The sequence below is a fragment of the Magnolia sinica genome, chromosome 15 (assembly GCF_029962835.1).
Source record: "Magnolia sinica isolate HGM2019 chromosome 15, MsV1, whole genome shotgun sequence".
NCBI lineage: Eukaryota > Viridiplantae > Streptophyta > Magnoliopsida > Magnoliales > Magnoliaceae > Magnolia > Magnolia sinica.
In genome coordinates, this window is record NC_080587.1 from 58,551,997 (window position 1) to 58,576,343 (window position 24,347).

Here is a 24,347-nt window from a genome sequence, read left to right on the forward strand (position 1 = left end):
TATATATATATATATATAGATTTTGTCGGGAAACCTAGTACACTTGTTAAAATAAGACCGTTGGATTATTTATTTATTTAAATTTAAACCATCTCACCAAACATGGGCATCGGGTAATCCAAGGGGTATCAAAATCGTGACATAGGACCAAAGCCATTCGCTCAAACCCACGGCGGGTGGGAATATTATTGCAAGATCTTCAAAATACTGGCGTGTTCTTGCCACGAATATTTAGTAAAAACCTTAAGGAATATGTTATATAAATAATAATTTAAATATTAAATTTAATAAATATTTTTATTTTCAGCATGATTTTCCTGTCAATATCCTGAGAAAAATCCCAAAATTTGAAAATCTTCACGGAAATTTCTACGCCAAGAAAGAGATTTAGCAAAACTATGCAGGAAAAAAACCAAAGGAAGAGCACACCAGGCAAACAACATCACATATGCATTCGCAGAGATGGGCTCTCATTAGACCGAGCGCCCACCAGTTTATTCTTTGAGACGATATTATACAACTCTAGGCCATACATGAGCTATATCAGCCTCACAAGCCAAAACAAACGAGAAAGAATGGAAGAAACAAAAAAGAGAAAATGGAAGAAACAAGTTACAAGATCTCAATGAGATCACACCTTGCACGTCGATTCGGCTTCCTGACCGAAGGATAAAATCTGCTCTCATTTGGCGACATCAACATCTTTCTTCAGAATAAGTTTTCCTGACTCGTTCCTGTGGAAAAGCTTCTCAACCAGTGCATCCCAATTAGTTCTTCCACTGGATTGCGATCCACTGCAGGAATGTCCACCAGAAGGTCCTTCCTCCTGACCACCAGGTGGACCTTCCATTGCTCCCTCTTCGGCAGTTTCATCTGGCATGACGGCATGTGGTACATTCAAGCTAACTGCCCTTTCCAATGCATCCTTGTGTTCTTTCTTGATTGTTTCTTGCCTCGTGATTCTCTGCTCTGTTGGGGGGGTCTTCGCCGCCTCCATGCTCTCCTTCATCCTCTGCCAGATGAATCAGAGCTGTCAAAATCATGTGGAGAGTACTACTAGCAATGGAACAAGAGAGAAGGAAAGAGAATGGGAGCAACAACCCTGACAAAACAAAGGCGCACCGAAGATAATCATAATGATGCGAATTGACAGGGCTGAGATTGTAAAGCCTTATTGTGCATCATGTGTTCCGAATGGTTCAAAAGCAACACCAATCAAAATTATCTTAGTATCCGATCAGTGACCTTCAAACTGATGCTAAATGATAAAGTTAATGGCTGGCATTCAGCAGAAAGAAGTGAAGAGGTGACAGGTAGTATTGTCATATAGCCTAGGTCTTTTTGAACAGTTTTACACCCACACTAGGGCCCACAAGAAGGATGGCCCAGACCAGCACATCTCCCTATGATGTCGAGAGGGTGCCACCATATTCCAGTTCTATTGTTGCTGCTGAATTATTTAAAGTAGGATCCAAAATCATAGGTGGCAAGGGTGAGTCTGTGATGACTTTAGTGGGACACTGAGGCTAAACCTTCTGGATCATTCATGCTACCATTTTTCACTTTGACAAAAACTTGATGCTAGTTCCAAGGTACATTATAGCCATTACGTAACGGCAATGATTGGTACTGTTACATGGGACGGGCCGCCCGCTATAAAAATAAAAATAACAAAAATAGAGAGGATGAGATTGCCCATAATGGTCGTACCGGCTGTTACTGGCCATAAAGGTCTTTACGGGGCGCACGCATATCAGCCCGGGTCGTGTGTAGGCCCTCTTAAGAGGGTTGTTTGGCTTCTTTAGATTTTTTACAATTTCTCCTTTCCTCATCTCAGTGGTGTGGGATTAACGGAAACCCATTTTCGAGCAGATTTACACCCATTTGCAAAATCAAAACACAAGAATTAAACTCGAAATGATGAATCAAAGATCCAGAGCCAATTTTGGGAAAATTGAAAACAAGAAAAATCCTTCTTTTTTCTTTTCTTTTTTCCTTTTGTTTTTTGTTGTAGTATTTGTGTTCTATTCAACATGCTATGAGCAAATTGACCAAATCTTGCTAGATTTATTTTTGATTTGGGCATATTTGCATAATCTTTTAGGTTTTTTATTTTTTATCTTTTTTGCTGTTTGTGAAAAAATATTCATCAATTTTCTCTTCTATTTATTTATTTAAAATGTCAGGAGTTTAGATCAATGTATAATATGTTTACAATTTAGATCTATGTATGGATGCATTAAAACAATGGTTTTGACTTTTGAGCTTCTTCTTTTTTGAAGTATTATGGCCATGTTTTAAGCAATTTTTGGGATGGATAGTAACAATTAAAAAAAATCTCAAATTTCTTGAGAAAAAAATGTGCAAAATGATCAAGGACATGCATTAGTGAGATGAATCCCACAAATTGCAAAACTTCGAACAGTTCAAGTGTACCCAAATTAAGGCAACACTATATGTCATATTAAATATAAAAAATAAAAATAAATAAATAAAAGCATCAAGTATTGACTTATAATCTTAATTATGTATTGATGTCAGATATCTAAAATATTAAATATAGGGGTTTTTAAGTCAATTAGTTCAATAGTACTTGAGCAGCCTGAGACAACGTTCTTACCAAAGTGTTACACCAAATCATCATCGTGATCATCATCTAAGCCTTATCCCAACTAATTGGGGTTGGCTATTTGAATCATCTTCGGTCCGTTCCACTCTATCAAGAGCCACAGCTTCGGTTAGACCATAGGTCATCAAGTATTTTTTTACTACCTCCATCTATATCCTTTTGGGCTTTCTCAGCCTTCAACTTGTACCAACTTACTTCTAACTGGCGACCAAACACATCAAAAGTGCATAGAATTATGTGCATGTAGGGAGCACAAAGTAAATAAGTAACCCAAAAGTGGCACTCATGCATCTTCAACCCTTAAAATTGCACAAAATTAAGAGCAGATATGATGATTACAGGTAGGTTCAGAAAGTGAACAGTAGAGGCAGAGGCTTGGCTTCGAGCATTGTCGGTGTAACAGAGAGACATGAGCAGGGGTTATCGGCGATCTCATTTGAAACGATAAAGCTGAAGAGGGCTTCCTCTATTCATACGGGTTTGTGACAGTCCAATCACCGGCAGATATCTGAGATGGAGTGCTTCAGATGGAAATGGGACCGAGGGTGGTCCGTGCGGTGGCAGATTTGCAAGGGCAACGAGTTCAGGGTGACTTTGGGAAAAATGTTTGGTGGGTTTTTCGACATGTAGATCTGTCGAGATCTAGCAAAGTTGGATTCCGATGCTAATGTGTGGGTTCAGATCCGGTGGGCTGAGTCATCTCCGAGTCAAGAGGATGAAACATTGGAGAGGATGAGCTCATAACAATGGAAAGCCTTTTTAAGTTTAGCCACTTGACTCCACTTTGCTTTGCATAAAAAGATTGTCATTGGTATATTGCGGATAAGCAACTTGCAACCCGTTCTAGCAGAACTTAAAGGCATGGTACAAGCCTTTCCCATTAGCTACATCAAAATCTTACTTAAGGCCTCAACAATTAACCAGAAAAGGAAAAAGAGGATAGCCCTCTCAACCCATGAAAGAAACCTTTAGGGGAACCGTTTAAAAGGATATAATCAAGGTATTCCAAAACAGTTACGTAATGGTAACACTGGTAACTATTATGCGTTACGGGGTCATAATGGCCATTGCAGAAAAAATGACGCATAACAGCCTGTAATGGTCCTATAGCAGCCGTAACAGCCCATTACAAGGCCAAAATATGTTTTTTACAAGAAGAAGAAGAAGAAGAAGAAGAAGCAGCTATAATAGCTGTTACAGCCCATATTGTAACGGTAACGGCAATGGCTCTTATGGCCATCGTTACTGTTTGGAATACCTTGGAAAGAATAATGTGCAGAAGCCACACATTCCAATAATCCATTTTCTCCATCTAACCCCAAAAACAATCACGTGAAGCAGATTACAAAGAACAGACAGAATCATATGACTTCTCCATATCCAACTTGCAAACAACCATCACCTTCTTTCTCTATGTTTGAAGTCGACGCATTCATGAGCAATTAATGCACCATCCGTGATCTGTCTACCACAATGAAAATCCTCCTGAGATATCAGAATGACCCCTCCAAACAATTGTTTGAATGGAACTTTTTTTTACATGAACTACCAATGAGGCTAATCAGCCAAAATCCTAAAGATCAGACACCGCCTCCTTTTTAGGGATACCCACGCCCTTAAGACTCCCTCTAAATGGAACTTACTGATAAACTCCATGAAATCATGTTTAACCTCCTCTCAAAAGATCTGGAAAAGGCAATGGGGAAAACACTAGGTCCAAAAGCCTTGCCCAACCACAATCTAAAACCTCCCTCTTCACCTCTTCTTACAGTATTGGGTGCTCCAGCCAGTATACTTCCACCCCACTTAGCTAGTCAAAACGTTAATCATCAAGCGTCCGGTTCCATCCCTTGTCGATCTAGAGATTGGTGTAGGACTCACAATCACTTCCTTATCTGTTTGTTCATAATATTCTTTTAACTTTGGGATACCTCTTAACATATAAATAGTATATTTTTTGTCTCTCCATTTGGTGCAAGTGTGACAAATAAGAGATTGCCTCCAAATTGACACCTACTTAAAAATATCATGGGATGTTCCATTAGCATGAAGTGGAGTTATTTGGTTGCAAACTCTTCTTTAGGATTGAGCTTACATCTAATCTACTTTTGTAGCCCTTCACATGACAACCTTAGAGCTGTCAAGCTTACTTCTATTGTTGTTTTCATGAGCACAATACCATATCAAGGTTTTATTATTATTATTATTATTATTATTGTCCTTAACTTGGGAAGAAACATTCAAAGATCTCATTACCTCCCTACCCACCTATAACAAGGACATGCCACTTTTGAGTTGTGACACTTGACACACACGTACAACATTGTTGGCATGTCTCGTGTAAAAACTATTTTTCATGTTTAAGTATAATTGTCGTTTACTTTTGGGATGTTTTTTCTACATGTAATATATTGAACTTTAGGTTTATTATTATTATTATTCTTATTATTCGTATTATTATTATTATTTATTATTATTACTGTTTTTGAAATCTTTTTTTAAGTACTAATTTTCAAATCTTTCAACATATAAATCATTACAGTACCCTACTATATTATTTTAATATTTAAAATATTTGTATGGATGTGTCAGTGAACCTGTCTTATCAAAGCCACTGTGTTCGTGCAATGAATCGTACCTCACACTGGCACATGTGTTATTGTCCAAGTTACACAGGTCCCAAGCTACAGAATTCTCACCATATCATTAGACATAGAAGAACCAGATGCCTGACAAGCTATCCTGTACAAACATTCAATCGATTATGAGATGTGTTGGGTACTAGGATTAACTATAGTCCCCTTGGAATTTCTTTATATTTGTGTTTGCCTCCTTGTTCCTTTATTTATCCTGAAACCATGCATTTCACATTCATCTTTTGAAAACAAGTATACTGTATGCTCATTTGCCATCTTTCCCTCACAAATCAATCAAACGGAAACAATTTGCATGATTGTACAAACTTTCATAAGGCAGGAATAAAGCATTTGATTATTCTCCATTGCTTGCATACGAAGATTGACAATAGTGTCCAACAATGTTTTAAATATCAACGATATCGGCCGATATATCCCACAATATATCTTGTATCCCACCTATGCGATACGAAACGCATAGGTAGTGCCGATATATCCCACATGTTCGATCCGGTGAAATTTTTTAATTTCTAATCCATTTGTTCTTTGTTAAAATTTATGTTAAATCAATGTCAAATGGTAATAAATTTATTGGTTCTTCATGTTTTGCATGAAAAATCATAGAGTTTGAGCTTTGATTTTGATATCCATTGGTTTTTCACTTTCTCCATGTTTTTTTCAAAATTTTCCTTCAACCAGCTATCAATTGAGACTAATTTTGCAGCATTTACAGCATTTGATGAAATGATCATCACATGCACTCTAATTTCGAATTTTAGTGTAAGTGGTCTGATATGCAAAAAATTCAAAATTTCCCCAATTTCTCCCAAATTGCTTGCAATGTTGCACTCCAAACATAATATCAAGCATGTATAAGGGCTGATCTACTGATTTGTCAAGTCCTTATAAATTTTCGGAAAATAAAAATCATTTTTTAATTAAAAATTAATTTTTTTTTTTTTTTTTTTTTTCAGAATTCCCCTTCAACCAGCTATCAATTGAGACTAATTTCGAAGTATTTAGGAGTGTTTGCTGAAATGATCATAACGTACACTCTAAATGTTATGCATTCAATTTAAATATAGTTGCATTAGTTCAATCAGACAATGCATAGCTTAGGACCTTATATAAAGAAAGCCCATTATGTGCACTTATTTTTTGAGATGTTATGATTTAAGAGTGTGTATTAAGGTCTTTTTTAACAATCCCTAAAGTTTCATTAAAAAAATTCAACCATTTTTCCCAATGTTTCCCAAAAAGTGCAATAAATTACCCGATATAAACGATATATCTCGTGCGATAACCGATACATATTTGTATCCTAAGGATGCGATACGTAATGCGATACCGATATTTCGAACACTGGTGTCCAACACCACCCTTCCTCCTTTTCGACCTATCGGTCTTCACTATGACCAAGTTATTCCTAACCATTTAAAACTCCATAGGCCTCTGGATTATTCTATGGCTGCACTACAAGTCTACAACTGGCTTTTGGATTTTGAACAACACTATAGGCGCTCTAGAAAGTTTTAAGTTTGCTTTCACTAATATATTGTCTGAAGAAAGCATCAGCAGCATGGAATATTCCGTGTTTTATATATATATATATATATATATATATATATATATATATTATTTTACCAATAGTGTTTGTGGAATTTCAGATTTTATGGCGCTCAATTTTGATTCTTTCCTAGTTATTTAACAAGCTAAAGTTGTATTGCCATAACTTCGTTCTATGCCTAACGTAAGTGGACCCCAATTAGCTAGGACAAGGCCATGATGATGAAGTGAAATGATCTAACGTAAAATAAATGAAGCGAAAGAATTCTAAATGCCGATGCCTATGTTATCAAGATTCAAGTATGCTGGTACATGTGGCAGGCATGTATGAGATCTGGACAGTTGATTCATGGGCCCTACCTTGGATGGGGTATATGCCAAAAATTTACATCAGTCAGATGATCATAGTCACTGATTTAGGACTTCTGCCCATTAAATTGCTTGAATCATTTTCCAACTGCCTAACTGAAATTCTTGGAAGCTGTCCAGTTATGCCTAGGACCACCAACTAGGATATATTTTAGGTGTGCCCATCCACTGTAGAGTCCACAATAGATGTAATCTCGAAAACTCCTACATGTGTTTCATGCATGCAAAATTAATGCATTAATGCTTAGCACTGGATATTTTCTAAAAGTGAAATATCATCAACTAAAAATGAAATATCCAAGCTCATTCATATAGAACTATGGAATGAGTTTGAAATTGTCTATCAACTTACGTCTAAAGTTTTTTGCGCTTCTCTTTCAATCCAAATAATTGCATGATCAGATGTGGCATTGGATGATAGGACAATATGTTCAAATCTTCCATCAACTGGAATGGCAGTCCTCACTTCAGGAGGAAACCTTCCACATCTGCAATATATGGATATGGAAGAAGTCAGTTCCAGAAACAAACACTACTCTTTCTGTATGAATGAATTAAGGCAACCTACTTAGACAAGGGACTACGACATTCCACACAAACAGTGAAAAAAATTCACAAAAATACTACTCATTTTGCTTGCTGACATTTCTCAATCAATAAACGGTACACTGAATTTAAGCAAATTTCTATGTTGACTATGATAGCCAATTATACAAGTATGGGGGTTTGGATAAAGAATGGATGACGGGATCTGGTCTATGATTAGAAAGGTTGTGATCCTTGTTTGATACAGCCCCATGTTGTTAAGGAAAGCCATACTGCTGTTTTTTCTGCAACAAGTGATTTTCTGATAAAAGCGATACTAACAAGGGCCAGTTTGATAGGAGGGAAAACAAAGGAAAAAAAAAAGAAAATTGAAATGATTACTCAAGGATGATTTGCATAAATCTATTCAAACATGAATTCCTATGGATTTCAATTTTAGGGGTATTGTTTGAATAGCAAGTAACCTCATTTTCCACTCACAGAATTCATGTTGTTTCTTGTGTATAAGAATTTAACTATGGAAAAAGGGTAATGATGGTATGTGGAATCCTCTATTTTCTTTCCAATTCAAACATAGTAAAACATCCCATCATAAGAAAACTGCTCCATTTTCCTTTGTTTCTCTCCTATCAAACAGGCCTTTCCTTTTCTTTTTTCATTTGCTTAGTTCAAGATTTTTTTAACCTGAAAAAAAGATGTCTAATATAAATGCATATCATTGATGGTTATATTACTGCAGTAGTAAATGAATTGCATGATTGAACAGGACTTGCTTTCGTTCCCATAATTTGCATGAAAAATAATTTAATTGATCTGGTTTGGGCATGCTATAAATGAATTACAATAATTAGTTGAGTAATGTTGAAATGACCAGCTTGCAACTATCATCTGCAGTGTTCATACAAAGGAGATAGGTTCCAAATTGCAATCATCTTCAAGTTAGACTTGAAAGGAATGTAGCAGCAATTTGAGGAAACTATTCGTTGTGAATACGGAGGAATGAATTAGAACTTGGTTGTTCCACTTTGATGAACATCCCAATTTAATATTTTCATCAAAACACAGCATAAAATTTTCCTAAACCATCAGCAAGGACATGGATGCATGCAAAGAGGGGAACTGAATAAGCAGAAGCATCTGCTCATTTTCAAATACCAGTAAGATTGTACTTCAGATATAGAATGCAAGATGGAACACCATTTCTCAATGAACGTGGAATCTAGAAACAATCCAATATACATGGGACTTCAGGTTCCCCACAAAATCCTTAAAAAAGAAGTCCCAAAATCAACTCGGACAACACTTCAAGGTTTTAGTACCTGCAGAATTTTCTCTCCACAATGTGATATATTCGTCCAGGAGCATAAAGCCTTCTCGGATCTCTGAGCTTTCTATCCTCTGGTACGAATGTATCTCTCATGCAAACAACAAATAATAAGCAGGGCAAGCTGTCCAAAGCAGTAAGACCTGGTTTAAAAATAATCATAATTTACTCCTTAAAACATCAAATCTCAAATTAAAACAACAGCCCTGAGTAACCCAAAACAAGGAAGCCTGAAAACATTGTACAACCTCAGAAACAACGTAGAGACATCAGCTTACCAAAAGATCGACTTAAAAATGTCTTCCAAAGGCGTAGGCGTCCTGGGCAAGAAATCATCCTGGAGAAGTTAACAGTTCAGACATTTCCATCAATTTCTAGAATAAAAATTTAAAAATAAAAAAATTACGGCATTGCCTTTTCTGGAATGAGAGGATAAATCATAAATTGGATGAGTAATATTTACAGAATTCGAAAAAAGAAAAAGAAAAAGAAAAAAAGAAAAAAAAAAAAGAAAAAAAAAAAGAAAAAGAGAAGAGAAATGGAAACAAAACTGGCAAATCAGAAGTTAAATCAAAACGCTGGTGATCTTAGAGAACCTTAGATAAGGCCACGTGCAAATTAGAAACTAAGCCCATGTGCTCCACTAGAAGCGGACAGATGTGCCTGTTGGGGTATAAAATTTGGTTAACGGGAGAAGTTTCAAGGAGGAAAATTGGTGAAAGAAATAAAGGATAAAGGTGAAAGGCAAGTGAGTTGCGCGGGAAGCATGATGCGCGAGAGCTGAGTTGCGTGGGTCCACGCAACTCATCCATAGTCATGTTGGGCCGCGCAACTCTCACTAGAGAAGAACGAATTGGAAATGCGAAGTGGGGCCCATGGCACAGGATTCGAGGGCTCACACGTGCAGGAGCCTATAAATCCTCCCTCATTTGGGACATCGGATGTTCAGAAGACCAGTGCCTCTAACAGATATTGGAGACAGAGAAGGAGAGGGAGTGTGGAGTGTCGAAGGTGCGGCCCGCGCAACACCTCGGTCCGCACAACTCCCATGAGTTGCGCGGATACTCTTTGAAGCAGCTGCTATGTTGAAATTTTCCAGATCCTCAGGCTATTGCAGATGCGTCAAAGGGATCCAAGCACTACTTTATCATGCCAATAAGGGACGAAAGTCACGAAATGCATAGGAAGCCCACACAACTCATCTCCCCTGGAGATATGATCAATATGAGTCGGAATGCTGCCGAAATTCATATTTTGAATTTACTTAGCTTTTGTATTTCTGGTATTTCTAAGAGATTCTATCTTGGAATCAAAGGACTAAAATGATGTAAATGAACTCAGAATGAATAAAATTGATGATCATTCTCTTAGTTCTATCTTTTGTTAATATTAAGTGAGATATTCCCCAAATCAAATGCTTTTCGTTTCTGGTCGAAACAGTGCCTACATGGAAAGTCTGTGGGGGTCTCTCAGTTGTGAATTAGGTGGGCCAGTCAACTCATCAGATGGGCCCCACATGTTGGAAAATGATAGATGGTTTAAAAGAAAGTGCCGATCTCCACATTCAACTAATGATCATCCATAAGTAGCTCCTTTTGAGTAGAGAGAAAACAGAGGAGAGATAGTGGGCCACGTCTTTGTACATTATCTCCAATCAGACGATTATAGCCTTTGATTGTATTTGGTGGCCCATCCAAAACGAGGATCAGTTCCTCGTCACTCCTGTAGTGGTTTTGGCTGACTGTTGGAAAGAGCGTCCATCTTTGGCTTCGCAAGGTCCACAAGATTAGATTATGGATTGTTGCAAAGGTCCACAAGCATCCGTCTTCAGCTTTTCTGGCTGCCAAATCTGGCACACAGAAAAGGCTAGCATTCTGCCAGTGGGGCAACCAGCGTCCAACAGTCAAAGCTGCTGGATGAGGGCCAACAAAGAAATGAGAGGAGCGACCAATGCTACAGTGGCTGCTGGTGCGGCTGGTGTGCATAAGAAAAGGGAGGAGATGGGTGGCTGAGCTGGGTAATGACAGTGGCAGTGGTAGCCATTGTTGCCATTGTTGGTGGCTGTGGCTTCAGTTGTTGCTGATGCTACTGCTGCTACCTGCAGTGCCATAGCTGCAGCAGAAAATAGTGGCTGCAGCAGAGCTGCATATTATGGAGAACAGAGGGTTGACCAGTGAGCACGGATTTCCAGCCATGGCAATTGATGCTGTCAGTGGTGGTTGCAAGCATGTTATCACTGCTCCCATTATTCTAGGCAGTGTTATCGAAAATACATTAATGACGTTCTGATACCATTTTGTAGCCCGATGGCAGACCCGATGAACAAAAGCGCAAGATCTAACAATCTATACACGACCTAATCTTGTGGACCTTTGCAAAGCCGAAGATGGAAGCTCCTCTTTCCAACAGTCCGCTAAAACCACTATGGGAGCAAGAAGGAATTGATCCACCCTTCTGATCCCCATTTCAAATGGCCTACTGAATACGATCAAAGGCTCATCATCTGATCGGAGCGAATGGACGAAGATGTGGCCAACTTTCTCACATCGCTATTTTTTTCTACTCAAAAAGGAGTTGCACATCATTTTATCTCTATTCGAAAGGAGTTACTCATCGTTTTCTTTCCATTCAAAAGGAGTAACTTAAATATCCAGCTCTGCCACGGCCACCACACTCAATAGCAGCTACGGTAGCCACAATCACAGCCGTTGCAGGTAGCAACAGCTGTGACTACTTGTAATGGTGATGAAAACAAAAGGTAGGTGTTGGGTTTCTTAAATGAAAACCCTAAGGGAGAAGAGAACCCATGTTGGGCCTGGGTTACAGGCCTGTTATTAGTGTTCCTTCTGGTATTTCTTTGGTTTTCTTGACACCATTTTTTTACTAAAATTGGGCAAACTTGTGGGGACCATCATATGCCATCCATGGGCATCTAGACAGCTTGCATGAGACACACATTTACTCATAAAAGCAGTGGGGCTGATAATTAGGCCCAGAGTCCCTCCTTGGTCAAGATTGCAAGTCATTTTAGAGGCCCTAATCTGCCATTTGTGGACTGATACAAGATCTGAATAAAGAAGTGACTCAAAGTTTTTCAGCGAGATCTTTCCATCGGTGTAGTCCGCTTATGCGACGGATGGTTCATATTTGATGTGATGATGACGGTTGATTATGGACACATGATAAAGCATGCAAAATCAAATGTGTTCATTCAAGGTTTTTATGGTACAACCAAGGTATTAAAAAACAGTTAGGTAAACAGTAACGGTGGGAACCTTTACACATTAAGGGGCCATAACGGCTGTGATATCGGCCCGTTATATATATATATATATATATATATATATATATATATAAACAGTTGTTACAGACCATATCATAACAGTGGCCGCTAGCGTTATTGAATACCTTGGGTATGATCAGACCTTTTATGATATTCTTGGATGTGGGCCCACTTTTGAGAAGATGACCAACATGTGGGACCCACATTCATTAGTGTTTCTTTTATATATTGAGTTCTTGAAAATGTGTGAGGGGTTTTCCAGTCTATCCCATCAATCATATATGTGGACCGCTCATCCATTTGCAGCCCATGCTGATGATCAATGGTGATTATCTAATTAATTGATTACACTGCAATTAATCAAGGGTCCTTGTGAAATTGTCAAAAGATGGGGATTCTCATTCAAAGGTTTGATTTGATTTGATTAAGCCATCTTATTCATGAGAACCGTTGATAATATGTGCTAATTGTAATCACCCATACAAGTTGTGCGTGACCTAAGTGGAGCTTGTCTCTACCATGAAACCAATCTTGCATCCATGCTAGAAGGTTGCATTTGTTGCATAAATTATTTTTGCAGAAGGATCTTACTTGTTTTACTTGAGAACTTGACTATTCTACACCGTACGCTCTAGTTATGTGGATTTTCAAATCTCATCTATAATGGATTGATTACTTCTGCAATAAGAGACTTGCGCAGCAAGTAGTAATGTTGATAATTAGTGCCAATATTGTTATGATGTGTAATATAAATGTGGCATGACTAATAAGCTAGATAGTGATGTTTTGCAACGTAGTGGTGGCTTTCAAAGCAAATTATTATTGAATTGTTGAAGGGTGAAAAGTTTAACAGAAATAACTATGATGGTTGGTTCCACACTGTGAAGATCCTCCTCGCAAAGGATAATATTGGAAACGATTGTTGAAAAGTCAAGTCTGGAGGGCAACTCAGCCACTAATAGAGCTACCAATATTATTAGTGAACATGAGTATGGCTCATGCAACTGTATGGCCCACCTAGTCTTGGTGTTTGGTCTTATTTATGTGTTTTGTCTTATTTCTTGATGTTTAGCGGTACTTTGGGTATTTTTTTTTGTTTTTATCACTTACATATACGAGGGGACTTTTTTACCCTATTCTCTATTTTTCTCGTTCTCTTCTCTACAACACTTTTTCTTTCCACTTTTTCTTCTTCTTTTCTCTTCTATATTAATATATATGGTATCAGTGTATTTACTTCTAATCTAATCCATCTTCCACTCTTCTATCTCACAAACTCTCCTCTTTCTAATATAATATCAGAGCATATTTACTTCTGATCTAATCGATCTTCTACTCTTATATCTCACAAACTCTCCTCTTACTTTTCTTCTTTGTCCTTCCTATCTTGTGCTAAAAATTATTTAAGAAACCTAGGATTTCTTCCTTTTCTTGGTGTGTCGGGCCTGTGTCATGGTCCATGTGTGAGAGGATGAATGTTGTGTTCGAGATCACCACCTCTCGTGTTCGGTTGGGACCAAGGTGTTCCAAAACGGTAATGGCGGCTGTAATGGCCACCACCGTTACCATTATGATAACGGCCATTACGGCCGTTACGTAACCGATTTTCAATACCTTGGTTGGGACATGCAGATGTGTGGGCTGATTGTTTTTGTCAAGTGAGGTGTGCACATTATGTGATACATGAAAGTGGAGCGTTCTCCTATTATGAAAGGTCAACCTATATTCGTGTAAGCATTGTGGTATTCATCTTAACCTTTTGTTCTAATGGTGATGAAGCATGGTCCAGAATCTAGATTTATAAATTCATCCAACTTTCTAAGAGTCCAAATAATCTCTATAAAATTAAATAAGGCAAATTGTCTCCAGTGGTCTAAATCTATTCAAGTGATTTTAACGGCCAAAGGCTAATTGAAATATTTGTCCATGTAGAAGCCATATGAGAGCGATACCATGTATGATCAATGGATCCAGGAGGATGCTCAGCTTATGACATGGTTGTGGAACAGTATGGAAACATCTGTAAGTGATAATGTAATGTTTTTGGATACTACAAAGAAGGTTTGGGGTGTATGACGAGAGATGTATTTGTCTGGCAAAACAATATCTCGTATGTACCAATGGTTTGAAAAGACTTTCTCATTCCAACAAGGAGATAAGTCTCTTGGTGAATATTATTTAAAACTTAAAGGAATGTTGGAGGAACTAAATGTGTATTAACTTCTCACTAGTTATCTGGAAAAGCAACATGAGGAGTTCCTATCTAGTTTTAAACCAGAATGTGAACTACAGTGTATGATTGCCTCCAACATGTATCCCTTGTTATGGTGATCGTGGTGAAGTGGGAAGAGGTTATGGACCTAGGAAGTGCACCCATTGTAGGCTTATAGATCACTCCGTAGAGGAGTGTTGGGATCTCCACAGAAGCTAACCTAGGCTAATCAGACATTTTATACTAGAGAGAGCAATGGGCCTCATTTTATGAGTTCTAACTCTACAAACTCAACACCAATGTATATCTAGAGAGACAACTACACTTACCCAAAATGAATCTTCCAAGTTATTGAAGAATTAGCCTGTATCTGTTGCTACTCACACTCCTATAGCCACATTCATAAACTCAGGTATGACGTGTTTTAAGTCAAAGTCCTCTACTTCGTAGGTCATTGACTCTAGGGCATTTGACCATATGACAGGTGAGTCCAGTATTTTTTCCTCTATTAATACTGTTTTTTGCCTTTAGTCCACTTTTTTTGCCCTCGCAACAAAAATGCACAAAATGAATTCTTTGACAATGTATCGCCAATATATCGCTAAGCATCGCCAATGTATCACCTATATTTTTTACTCTGTGTATCGCCAATACTTTTAACTATGTAAATTCCAAGTGTCACTTGTATCGACAATGTATCGGCGATATTTTGATAATATTGCCAATGTATCGATATCGGGCGATATTTGTTTATTAAAAAAAATCATTTCAAATTTTTTATGAGTGCATGGTTGTGTGATGAAATGCATGTTTGTATGTGTGTGTATATGTATGCATGCATGGATGGATGAATGTACGTATGCACGGATGGCTGGATGGTTGGAAGGTGGGTTGGTTGGATAGATGGATGGATGGATGTGTGTATGGGTGCATGTATTTGTGTGTATGCGTGTATGCATGAGTGGATGGATGGATGTGTGAATGGGTGCATGTATGTGTATTTGTGTGTATGTGTGTAAGCATGTGTGGATGGATAGATGGATGGATCAGGCATGCGTGTTTGTATGTACGTATGTGCATGCATGAATGGATGGATGGATGGATCCACCATTTTCCCCATGTTTCCTTGAGTCAACCAAACATGCTTTTAGGCCCCATGACAAGAAAATTAATATTTGATTCCTAAATATGCAAATATAGGTCTTTTCGCTATTATTTGATTCTTAAATATGCAAATATGTGCGTATTTTAACATCTCTTAAAGTATCGTTGAAAAATTCCACCATTTTCCCCATGTTTCTCTGATGCTTCCTTGAGTTGTTACATACTTTAGAACCCCATTAACAAAAAACTTAACATGTATGCATCTTTTTTCTAATGATTTCATTCCTAAATATGCAAATATGTGTATTTTAGCATCTCCTGAAGTTTCATTAAGAATTTCCATTATTTCCTCGTGTTTCCCCAATCTTTCCCTCAATCAACAATACATTTTCGAGTATCAGCGGTGATATTGATACATGTTTCCGTCTCCCTATACATGTAATGATACCAATACCACGAACACTGTTTACGTTACAAGTTATGTTTCACTAAAACAAAAATCAATTGATGTTTTTAATGATTTGTCACATTTTTCTATTTCTAATAAAAAATAGTTCATATTTTTTCTTTTTTCTTTTTCTTTTTTTAAAGATGAAAAATTAGTTATTCTTTTTAGTGATTTTAGTAAAATAATAAAAGTAATAGTATTAAACTAGTTTTGTTGCTCTTTCTTTATCTTTATAGTTAATCTTTGCGCTATTTTTAATATTATTTTAGTTTGCGTTTGGTTGCATCAAATATTGTGATTTTTTTAAGAGGTAGATATCATGAAATTTCATTATTAGTCAATCTAATTTGGTACAAAATATCATGAAATTTCATGATATTTGGTGCAACTAAGAGCAAACGTGATTAAAAATCTAGTAGCAGCATGTAGCTTACACTACACGCTATGTAGCGTACACCTCACTCTTTGGAGGATGAACACTATGCTGCACGATATTCGATATTCAAAAATTGATCATCGAGAACCACTCAAAGAGGTTCCCGGGATTGTCTTAGAAAATTTCATGATTAAAAATTCAAATATGTCCTTGAAACCTTAACAGAAAAGATTACCAGGTTAGTTAAGAAGTTGTGTCTGTAGACCAATGCCAAGAAATTAACGATGTTTTATATGTCATATGCAAGTGCAATAGGTAGCTTTATGCATACCATGTTGCACACTAGACAACATTTGTTATGCCATCAAGCATAGTCAGCCAGCCAATGCCAAAGTAACTCATAATAGTTTAATTGACAAGCTATAAAACATATATTCTACTATCTCAGAGGAAGTTAAGTATGTTGTATATTGTGTTGCGATTTAGGAGTGTTTGAGTCCGAAGGTCTTTAAAGAATAAAGGTGTTGTATCATGCATTCATGAGTCTATTTTCATTGAGGATTGACTACAGCTCTGCCAATATTTTTGTCAAATGATCCCGAAAACCACCATAATCAAATCAAATTGAAATCAAGTATCATTACATTCAAGAATAAGTGAGAAATAAGAGAGTAGTGCTCAGTTACATCCCTACCAAAGAGATGTTGACAACCTTTCTATTTTGCTTATAACAATTTAATGTTTATTGCTTCATACGCCAATCATGCTTCTCGCATGGTGTGCCGTAAAGGCCATTACCGGGCCGTAAAGGCCGTTACGTAAAGGTAATGGTGGCAACCGTTACACGTTCGGGGTCATAACAATCATAACAGCCATTACGGAAAAAAAAAAAAGACCCATAATTGTCGTTAATGGCACGTTATGTCCCCTATAAAGGCCATAACAATCCCGTAATTGTCTGTTATGGGGAATATACAGGTTTTCCATTCTTTATAATCAACATTACAGGGCAGATACATGTTTTCGGGATTTTTTTTCAATAAAAAAAGAGATCGTAGCAGCCGTTATGGAGGCCGTAACAACCGTTACGACCCATATTGTAAAGGTAATGGTGGTTGGCCGTTGCGGTCATATATTGTGGACATTCCTTACTAGGTATATAGATCGTCAACATTTGTTATAAGATAACGAGATTAGGTGGTCAACTTTATGATAATATGCCAATCACCCACTGGCACGGGACGACCAACCTTACTGCACAAGTAGTAGTAGGGATGATGCAGTGTTTAAGTTATTGATAATAAGTCGATAATATCGATGTCGCTAGCGTTGCGACACCAAAACCCACTAATATCGTTTCTCTTCCAATTATCAGCGAAATTCCAGCAATTTTTATACTTTTCGCGATAAATATTGTTCTTGGCAATAAATCTGTTGTAGCTACCAGGTGACGGTAAAAATCGAAAAAAAAAAAAAAGGAAAAAAAAAAAAAAAAAAAAAAAAAAACAAACTTTTAGATCATGCAAGAGAGTGATTGCGGTACATGTAGAATAAGATTGTTGGGCCAATCGATTGATCAGCAACAGCAATGCGTCGACCCTCCATAGGTACAAAAAAACCTCAATTTTCCATTTTTTTTTCAAACGCAATGGGTATTCCGGTGAAAATTTTGCGAAATTTGGTGGATTTTGTGTGGATTTTGACTAATGATTTGGGAATTTTGAAATGGTGGGTTCGAAAGCCTATTTCCCACCTTCCCCAAATGCTTCGAAGGCATTTTTAAGGGACGATGCCCTGGTGCAGCCTGCGAATCGTGACTACTTTCGGTGCTCTATGGGCCCCACTATTATGTAATATGTTTTATCCACGCCGTCCATCTATTTTGGACCATCATTGTATGACATGATCCAAAAAATGAGGTAGATCCACATTTCAAGTGGACCACACCACAGAAAATAGCAATGATTGAACGCTTACCCTTGAAAACTTCTTAGGGCCCATTGTACTGTTCATTTGCCATCCAAACACTTGATTAGGTCACACAACTCTAGATGAAGGGAAAACAAAAATATGATCTAAAATTTGAAAATTTTATGGGCCCCAAGAAGTTTTTAATGGTGGCCATTCAATGACCAATGTTTCCTCTGGTGTGGTCCACCTTAGAATTGGATCCGCCTCATTTTTTGGCCCATGCCCTAAAATCATCTGTAAAAATGAATGGACAGTGTAGATATACTGTTCAATTCATCCGGGTGGTTCCCATCGGCTGATTTTGAGGGACATGAATTGCTTACAACACAGGGACAACCTGCCAAGAAAGCTAGGTGGGGCCACCGCAATATTTGTGAGAAATCTACCCCGCCCATCCATTTTTCCAGATCATGTTAGGACATGGGCCCAAAAATGAGCAAATCCAATACTCAAGTGGACCGCACAATAGGAAACAGCGGATAGAGAAATGCTTATCATTGAAACCTCCCTAAGGTCTATTGTGATGTTTATATGCCATCCATACCATTCATAAACTCATTCCTAATGGGATAAATTGAAAGCACAAAAAAGCCAACTTATTCAAAACTTTTGTGGCCCCGCGAATGTTTCAATGATGGAGGTTCAATTTTCGTTGTTTTCTATCATGCAGCCCACTTGAGTTGTGGATCTACCTAATTTTTTGGCCCATTTCGTGATATGATTTGGCAAAACGGTTGGACAAAGTAGATTTCTCACAAACATCATGGTGGGCTCCACCTAGCTTTCGTGGCAAGGCCTGCTTTGGCAGGCAATCCGCGTCTGATTCCGATTTTGGAGCGCAGATTGAGTATTACCCCCACCAGGACCAAGCTAGAGGCGAACAGTCCTATTGGGGATCTGTGGAGCCCACCAAGATACATGTTTTTTATCCAAGCCGTATATCCACTTTGAAAGGTTATTTTAGGACATGATCCCAAAAAGGAGGTAAATCAAACGCTCGAGTGGACTACATCATAGGAAGCAGTTATGACAAAGACCCCACCATTGAAACTTTTCTAGGGCCTACCATGATGTTTATTTTCCATCCAACATGTTCATAAGGTCACATAGACCTGCATGAAGGGAAAACATAAATATCAACTTCATCCAAAACTTTTGTGGCCTCCAAGAGGTTTTCAGCAGTGGGCATTTAATCCTCATTGTTTCCTGTGCTGTGGTCCACTTTGGCATTCGTTCTACCTCATTTTTTTGCTCATCAAGTAAAATGATTTGTCAAAATGGATGGATGGCATGGATAAAAACACATATATCACAGTGGGTCCATGGAGCCCCTCATAGGACCATCTGTCTCTAGCTAGGTCCTGATGGGGTAGTACCCAATCCCTGCCCAGATTTTGGGGGCGGGGCTACATTGGATCCTTGATAATGGGGCCCACCTTGATCCATATTACTTACATCCATATCATTCATCTGTTTTGAAACCACAATTTAGAGTATGATATCCAAAATGAAGCAGATCCAAATATTTGGTAGACCACACCACAAAAACAATATTAATTAAATACTCACCATTAAAATTTTCTTTGGGGCTACCGGAAAGTTTATTTACCATCCAACCTGTTGATAAGGTCGCAAAGACCTAGATAAAGGACGGTACCAATATCAGCTTAATCCAAAACTTGTGACCCACAACAAGCTTTTAATAGTCAATTACCACCGTTTCATGTGGTGTGGACTATGTGGTCCACCTGAGATTTGGAACTGCATCATTTTTTTAATTATGCCATAAAATAAGCCATAAAAACGGATGTACTAGTGGATTTAAGGTACATAGATCAAGGTAAGCCCCGCATTTAGGGATCCACCGATATCATGCCTCGATTTTGGGGAGCGGATTAGATGCAGACCTACCTCACCAATTTTTTATTCATACATATGCAAATATGTTTATTTAGACATGTGCTGAAGTTTCACTGAAAAATTTCACATTTTCCCCCGCATTTTCGGTTATCAGCAATATTATCGACGATAACGATATTATATCTTTATCTCCATCCAGTGAAACTTGTAGCGATACCTACAAGTCGAACATTGGGGTCATGTTTACATAAAAAGGTGTAAACCACCATCTATTGTGAATAATGGAGGATGGGGATAGGATGAGTAAAATATTAAATCAGACTTCTGTAGTGGAAATTAAAGATGAGACGTTAAAGTTGAAATAACGTACTCATAATCCAGTGCACTATTAAACAATAGACACTATTGTATGATTTTAAAGCTACCTCATGAAGAGATGAGATGAGTCATGCCTCGTGTGATGAGTTGTGTATTATAAACCTTTATTACATGAATTTGTAGCCATACGTATGAACCTATTACCTACTGAATGCTTTGATTTGATCCAATCATTACAACGTGCAAATGGTTAGTCTCATAGGTAACTCTTTGTGTCCTAGCTACCCTCCTCTTGTGTAGTATAAAGGGATGAGAAAGACCGAGTGGCGCCACTTTAGTGTACAATGGCGAAGATCCCGAATAGATTGGACCAGAGTTAGTTGTGTTATAAAAGTGACTTTGTCGAGTCCAAATTACACATTCATAGGGAAGATCCTATGAACAACTTCATCAAGTTCTTAAGCAATTAATACACATTAAAAAAAAAATGTCTGCAAAACGAGTTTTTTAAATGAACTCAACAGTTAGATAAGTGTGTATGTTAGCCAAGTACTAAAATCAAGAGTCAACTCCATCATCACGTGGACTAGTGTAGACATAATAAAGCTTGGGCTATCAACTGCTAATAAGGTCGTAACTAGATACTCAAACACCTAGATAGCTTATCTAAGACAACATGACCTAGACGGACATGACCTAAATAGCCTATCTAAGACTATAATTCCAAGAGTGCTAAGAATAACAACTTAAATAGCTTATCTAAGAAAGACATTACCTAAAATAGCCTATCTACGACTATGATTCCAAGAGTGCTAAGAATAACCTAGATTCAACGAATGTAATAGGAATACCAAGAATCACCTAGATAGCCTATGGAAGACAGCATGACCCAAAGAGACAAAACTTTGCTTGCAACCAAAAAGGAGCTAAACATCTGAGTTAGACCGATGATATAACCATCAGATCACAAGAAATTCATCTATCGAGTTTGTCCACTAGTTTCTTTTTTTACGACACTGATGGAATCGTAAGGGCCTGTTTGGGAGCGTGGATTTGGAATCCCTTGGATTCAGAACCCCCTAGATTTGAAATCCCCCTATTGTGTTTGGCACCTTGGATTCGGAATCAACTTTAATCCAAAAGTAGCTATGCATAGTATATTTATAGGGGTTTGAATTTAATTACTAAATCAACTTTAATATCTCTAATTAGTGAACGCATGTAATGTTTGACACAATGGTTGTAATAAGCCCGCTGAAATATATACTTTGCCCGAAAATAATGAAATTCCAACTCTCGGATGGGCCACAAGCACAAGATCACGTACGAGTGACTGACCAACGATTTTTAACCGTTGATTTAAATGGACAATGTTTGGACAGCGCTGATCATCATATTAAAGTAATTATAGTGATGCAATTGATAATCTAGTTGCTTTGGGATATCATTAGTGGGCCATGTGCCCAATAGTTTAATACTCTAGTGACACACATATTACACATGCAACTCTTGGAAGGATTTTAGATGTAATCCAAGCTCTCACCGTGGATTTCAAGAGTCTACCACCAGAGCAGGAGTAAGGATCCAATCCTTCTAAGAGTTGCATGTGTAATATGTGTGTCACTAGAGTATCAAACTATTGGGGGCCCACTAATGATATCCCAAAGCAGCTAAATTATCAATTGCATCACTATAATTACTTTAATATAATGATCAGCGCCATCCAAACATTGTCCATTTAAATCAATGGTTAAAAATCGTTGGTTAGTCACTCGCACGTGATCTTGTGCTTTGTGGCCCATCCGAGACTTGGAATTTCATCATTTTCAGACAAAGTATATATTTCAGCAGGCTTATTACAACCATTGTGTCAAACATTACATATGTTCAATAATTAGAGATATTAAAGTTGATTTAGTAATTAAATTCAAACCCCTGTAAATATATCATGCATAGCTACTTTTGGATTAAAGTTGATTTCCAATCCAGGGTGTCAACCACAATAGGAGGATTTCGAATCCAAGGGATTCCAAATCCACGCTCCCAAACGGGCCCTAAGACTATTGAGTAAAAACCTTTCGAGTCTTAACAACAATCTAAAGTTGGACACACAATGAATGTGGCACAAGCCCTTAATAGAAATAATACTACTTCCTAAGTTATCCTATCAACTACATCACCCCATCCAATTTCAACCCTCGACCATAGTTCCACAAAATGGCCACTGATCAAACAGTAAGGACCCCTCCCCTCCGACAGCTCAATTTTAACACCGCACCCCATACAAAGCAAGCCCCACAATTTGAACTGTCCAGATCAAGCACATCCTCACCGCATCCACCATAACACAATTCATCTAAAAATCAAAAGAAAAACAGGATTTAAAAAAATTAAAAAATTAAAAAAAAAAAACCAAAAAAATACAGAGAATTCTAACTCACCTGCAGAACAACCGAGTATATCACATCAGCATACTTCACTGCCAGGTTCAATGACATACACCTAGCGGGTGCCACGGCATAGCACCGCATCTTCTCCCTCGGCACCCCACCGATCTTATCCCTATGATTCACCGCCGCAATCGCCATCAGCGCCGCAACGCCAGACCCCAATGAGTGGCCAGCGAACACGATCTTGTACGTCGATCCGTTCTGCTGCCACAGTTCACGGAGAGTGTCCGCTTCCTGGTTGAGCAGCCAGACCGCCGATTTCAGCAGGCCATGGTGGACATACCCACCGTCGAACATCTGCATCCCTAAGCGGTTGTCCATCAATACCTTGTAGTCGCACTCTTTTCGCAGATTAAGGCCACGGATGGCTAGGATGATCTCTTGATGGTCGTGATCGATGTAGATGATGTAGGGCGGGGCCTGGCCTTGGGTTTGCTCGTAGGTGACGCGCTTGACGAGCCAGTCGGGGTTCATGCGGTATCCGCCGTTGGCTGGGAGGAATTTGGGACAGGAGAGGTCGGTTTCATAGACGGCTAGGATTGTGCGGCAGATGCGAGGGACGGGCTCGAATTCTTCGAGGGTGGCAGATGTCCACGTGGCGCTGTCATCGGAGCCCACGTAGGTGCAGCGTTTCCATAACCAGCGGGAGCAACCAAAGCAGACAACGCACTCGATTCCGCAGGTGACGGACATTGGTGGCTGAAGGGAGTGGCTCTTTTTGTAATTTTGGTGAAAAATGGTGGGTAGAGATGTTGATGTGGAGATGGAGATGGGAGAGGCTGAAGGTGAAGGCAAGGGAGTGGCCTTTTTGTAATTTTGGTGAAAATGGAGGGTAGAGATGTTGATGTAGAGATATAGAGAGAGGGGAGAGGATGAAGAGGGAAAGGAAGGGAGTGGCTCTTTTGCAATTTTGGTGGAAATGCAGGGCAGAGGTTGACGGAGAGGAGAGAGGTTGAGCTGCTGTTTGATTGAGCCTCTGTAAGAAATGAAGCTGCGAGTATCCTTTCCAGCTTCCAGGAATGCTACAGCGGTACACCTGTTCCTGCGTTGAACACGTGTGACTCTTCATATATTCAGACCCCATATAAATTCATTCAACAGTATCTTTATTCTAACCTGTGAATATAGCTGATTCATTCATCAGGTGGGCCATACTTGTACTGGAAACTCATCAACGGCTTGTGTTCGAAGTACATCTATCAATTTATTTGGGTGGAAATAATATGAATTTTGGGTTGGATTATTTTCAATTGAT

The 24,347-nt window shown here is 38.4% G+C and overlaps 1 protein-coding gene across 2 annotated transcripts; it reads right to left on the reverse strand.

Moving 5' to 3' along the window:
* Positions 1-417: 417 nt before the first annotated feature.
* LOC131226705 (uncharacterized) lies at positions 418-24,073 on the reverse strand. 2 transcript variants are annotated; one of them, XM_058222343.1, is made up of 6 exons: positions 23,897-24,073; positions 23,084-23,806; positions 9,349-9,407; positions 9,066-9,194; positions 7,553-7,688; positions 418-1,012 (listed from the first exon to the last, which is right to left on the reverse strand). In XM_058222343.1, exons 2-6 carry the CDS (start codon positions 23,783-23,785, stop codon positions 683-685), a joined length of 1,356 nt encoding a protein of 451 aa, XP_058078326.1. In that variant the 5' UTR covers positions 23,786-23,806; positions 23,897-24,073; the 3' UTR covers positions 418-682. The 2 variants fall into 2 exon arrangements, with proteins under 2 accessions (XP_058078326.1, XP_058078325.1); XM_058222342.1 differs by having other exon boundaries at positions 23,084-24,072.
* Between the last annotated feature and the right edge of the window lie 274 nt (positions 24,074-24,347).

What these genes read in the sequence shown, in the direction of transcription:
- LOC131226705 (XM_058222343.1), bottom strand. Translation starts at nt 23,785, where the DNA reads ATGTCCGTCACCTGCGGAATCGAGTGCGTTGTCTGCTTTGGTTGCTCC. An exon ending in ATTTTTAAGTCGATCTTTTG is followed by an intron (nt 9,195 to 9,348) that starts GTAAGCTGATGT and finishes TGCTTTGGACAG; the next exon opens with CTTGCCCTGCTTATTATTTG. An exon ending in AAGCGCAAAAAACTTTAGAC is followed by an intron (nt 1,013 to 7,552) that starts GTAAGTTGATAG and finishes TTCATCTGGCAG; the next exon opens with AGGATGAAGGAGAGCATGGA.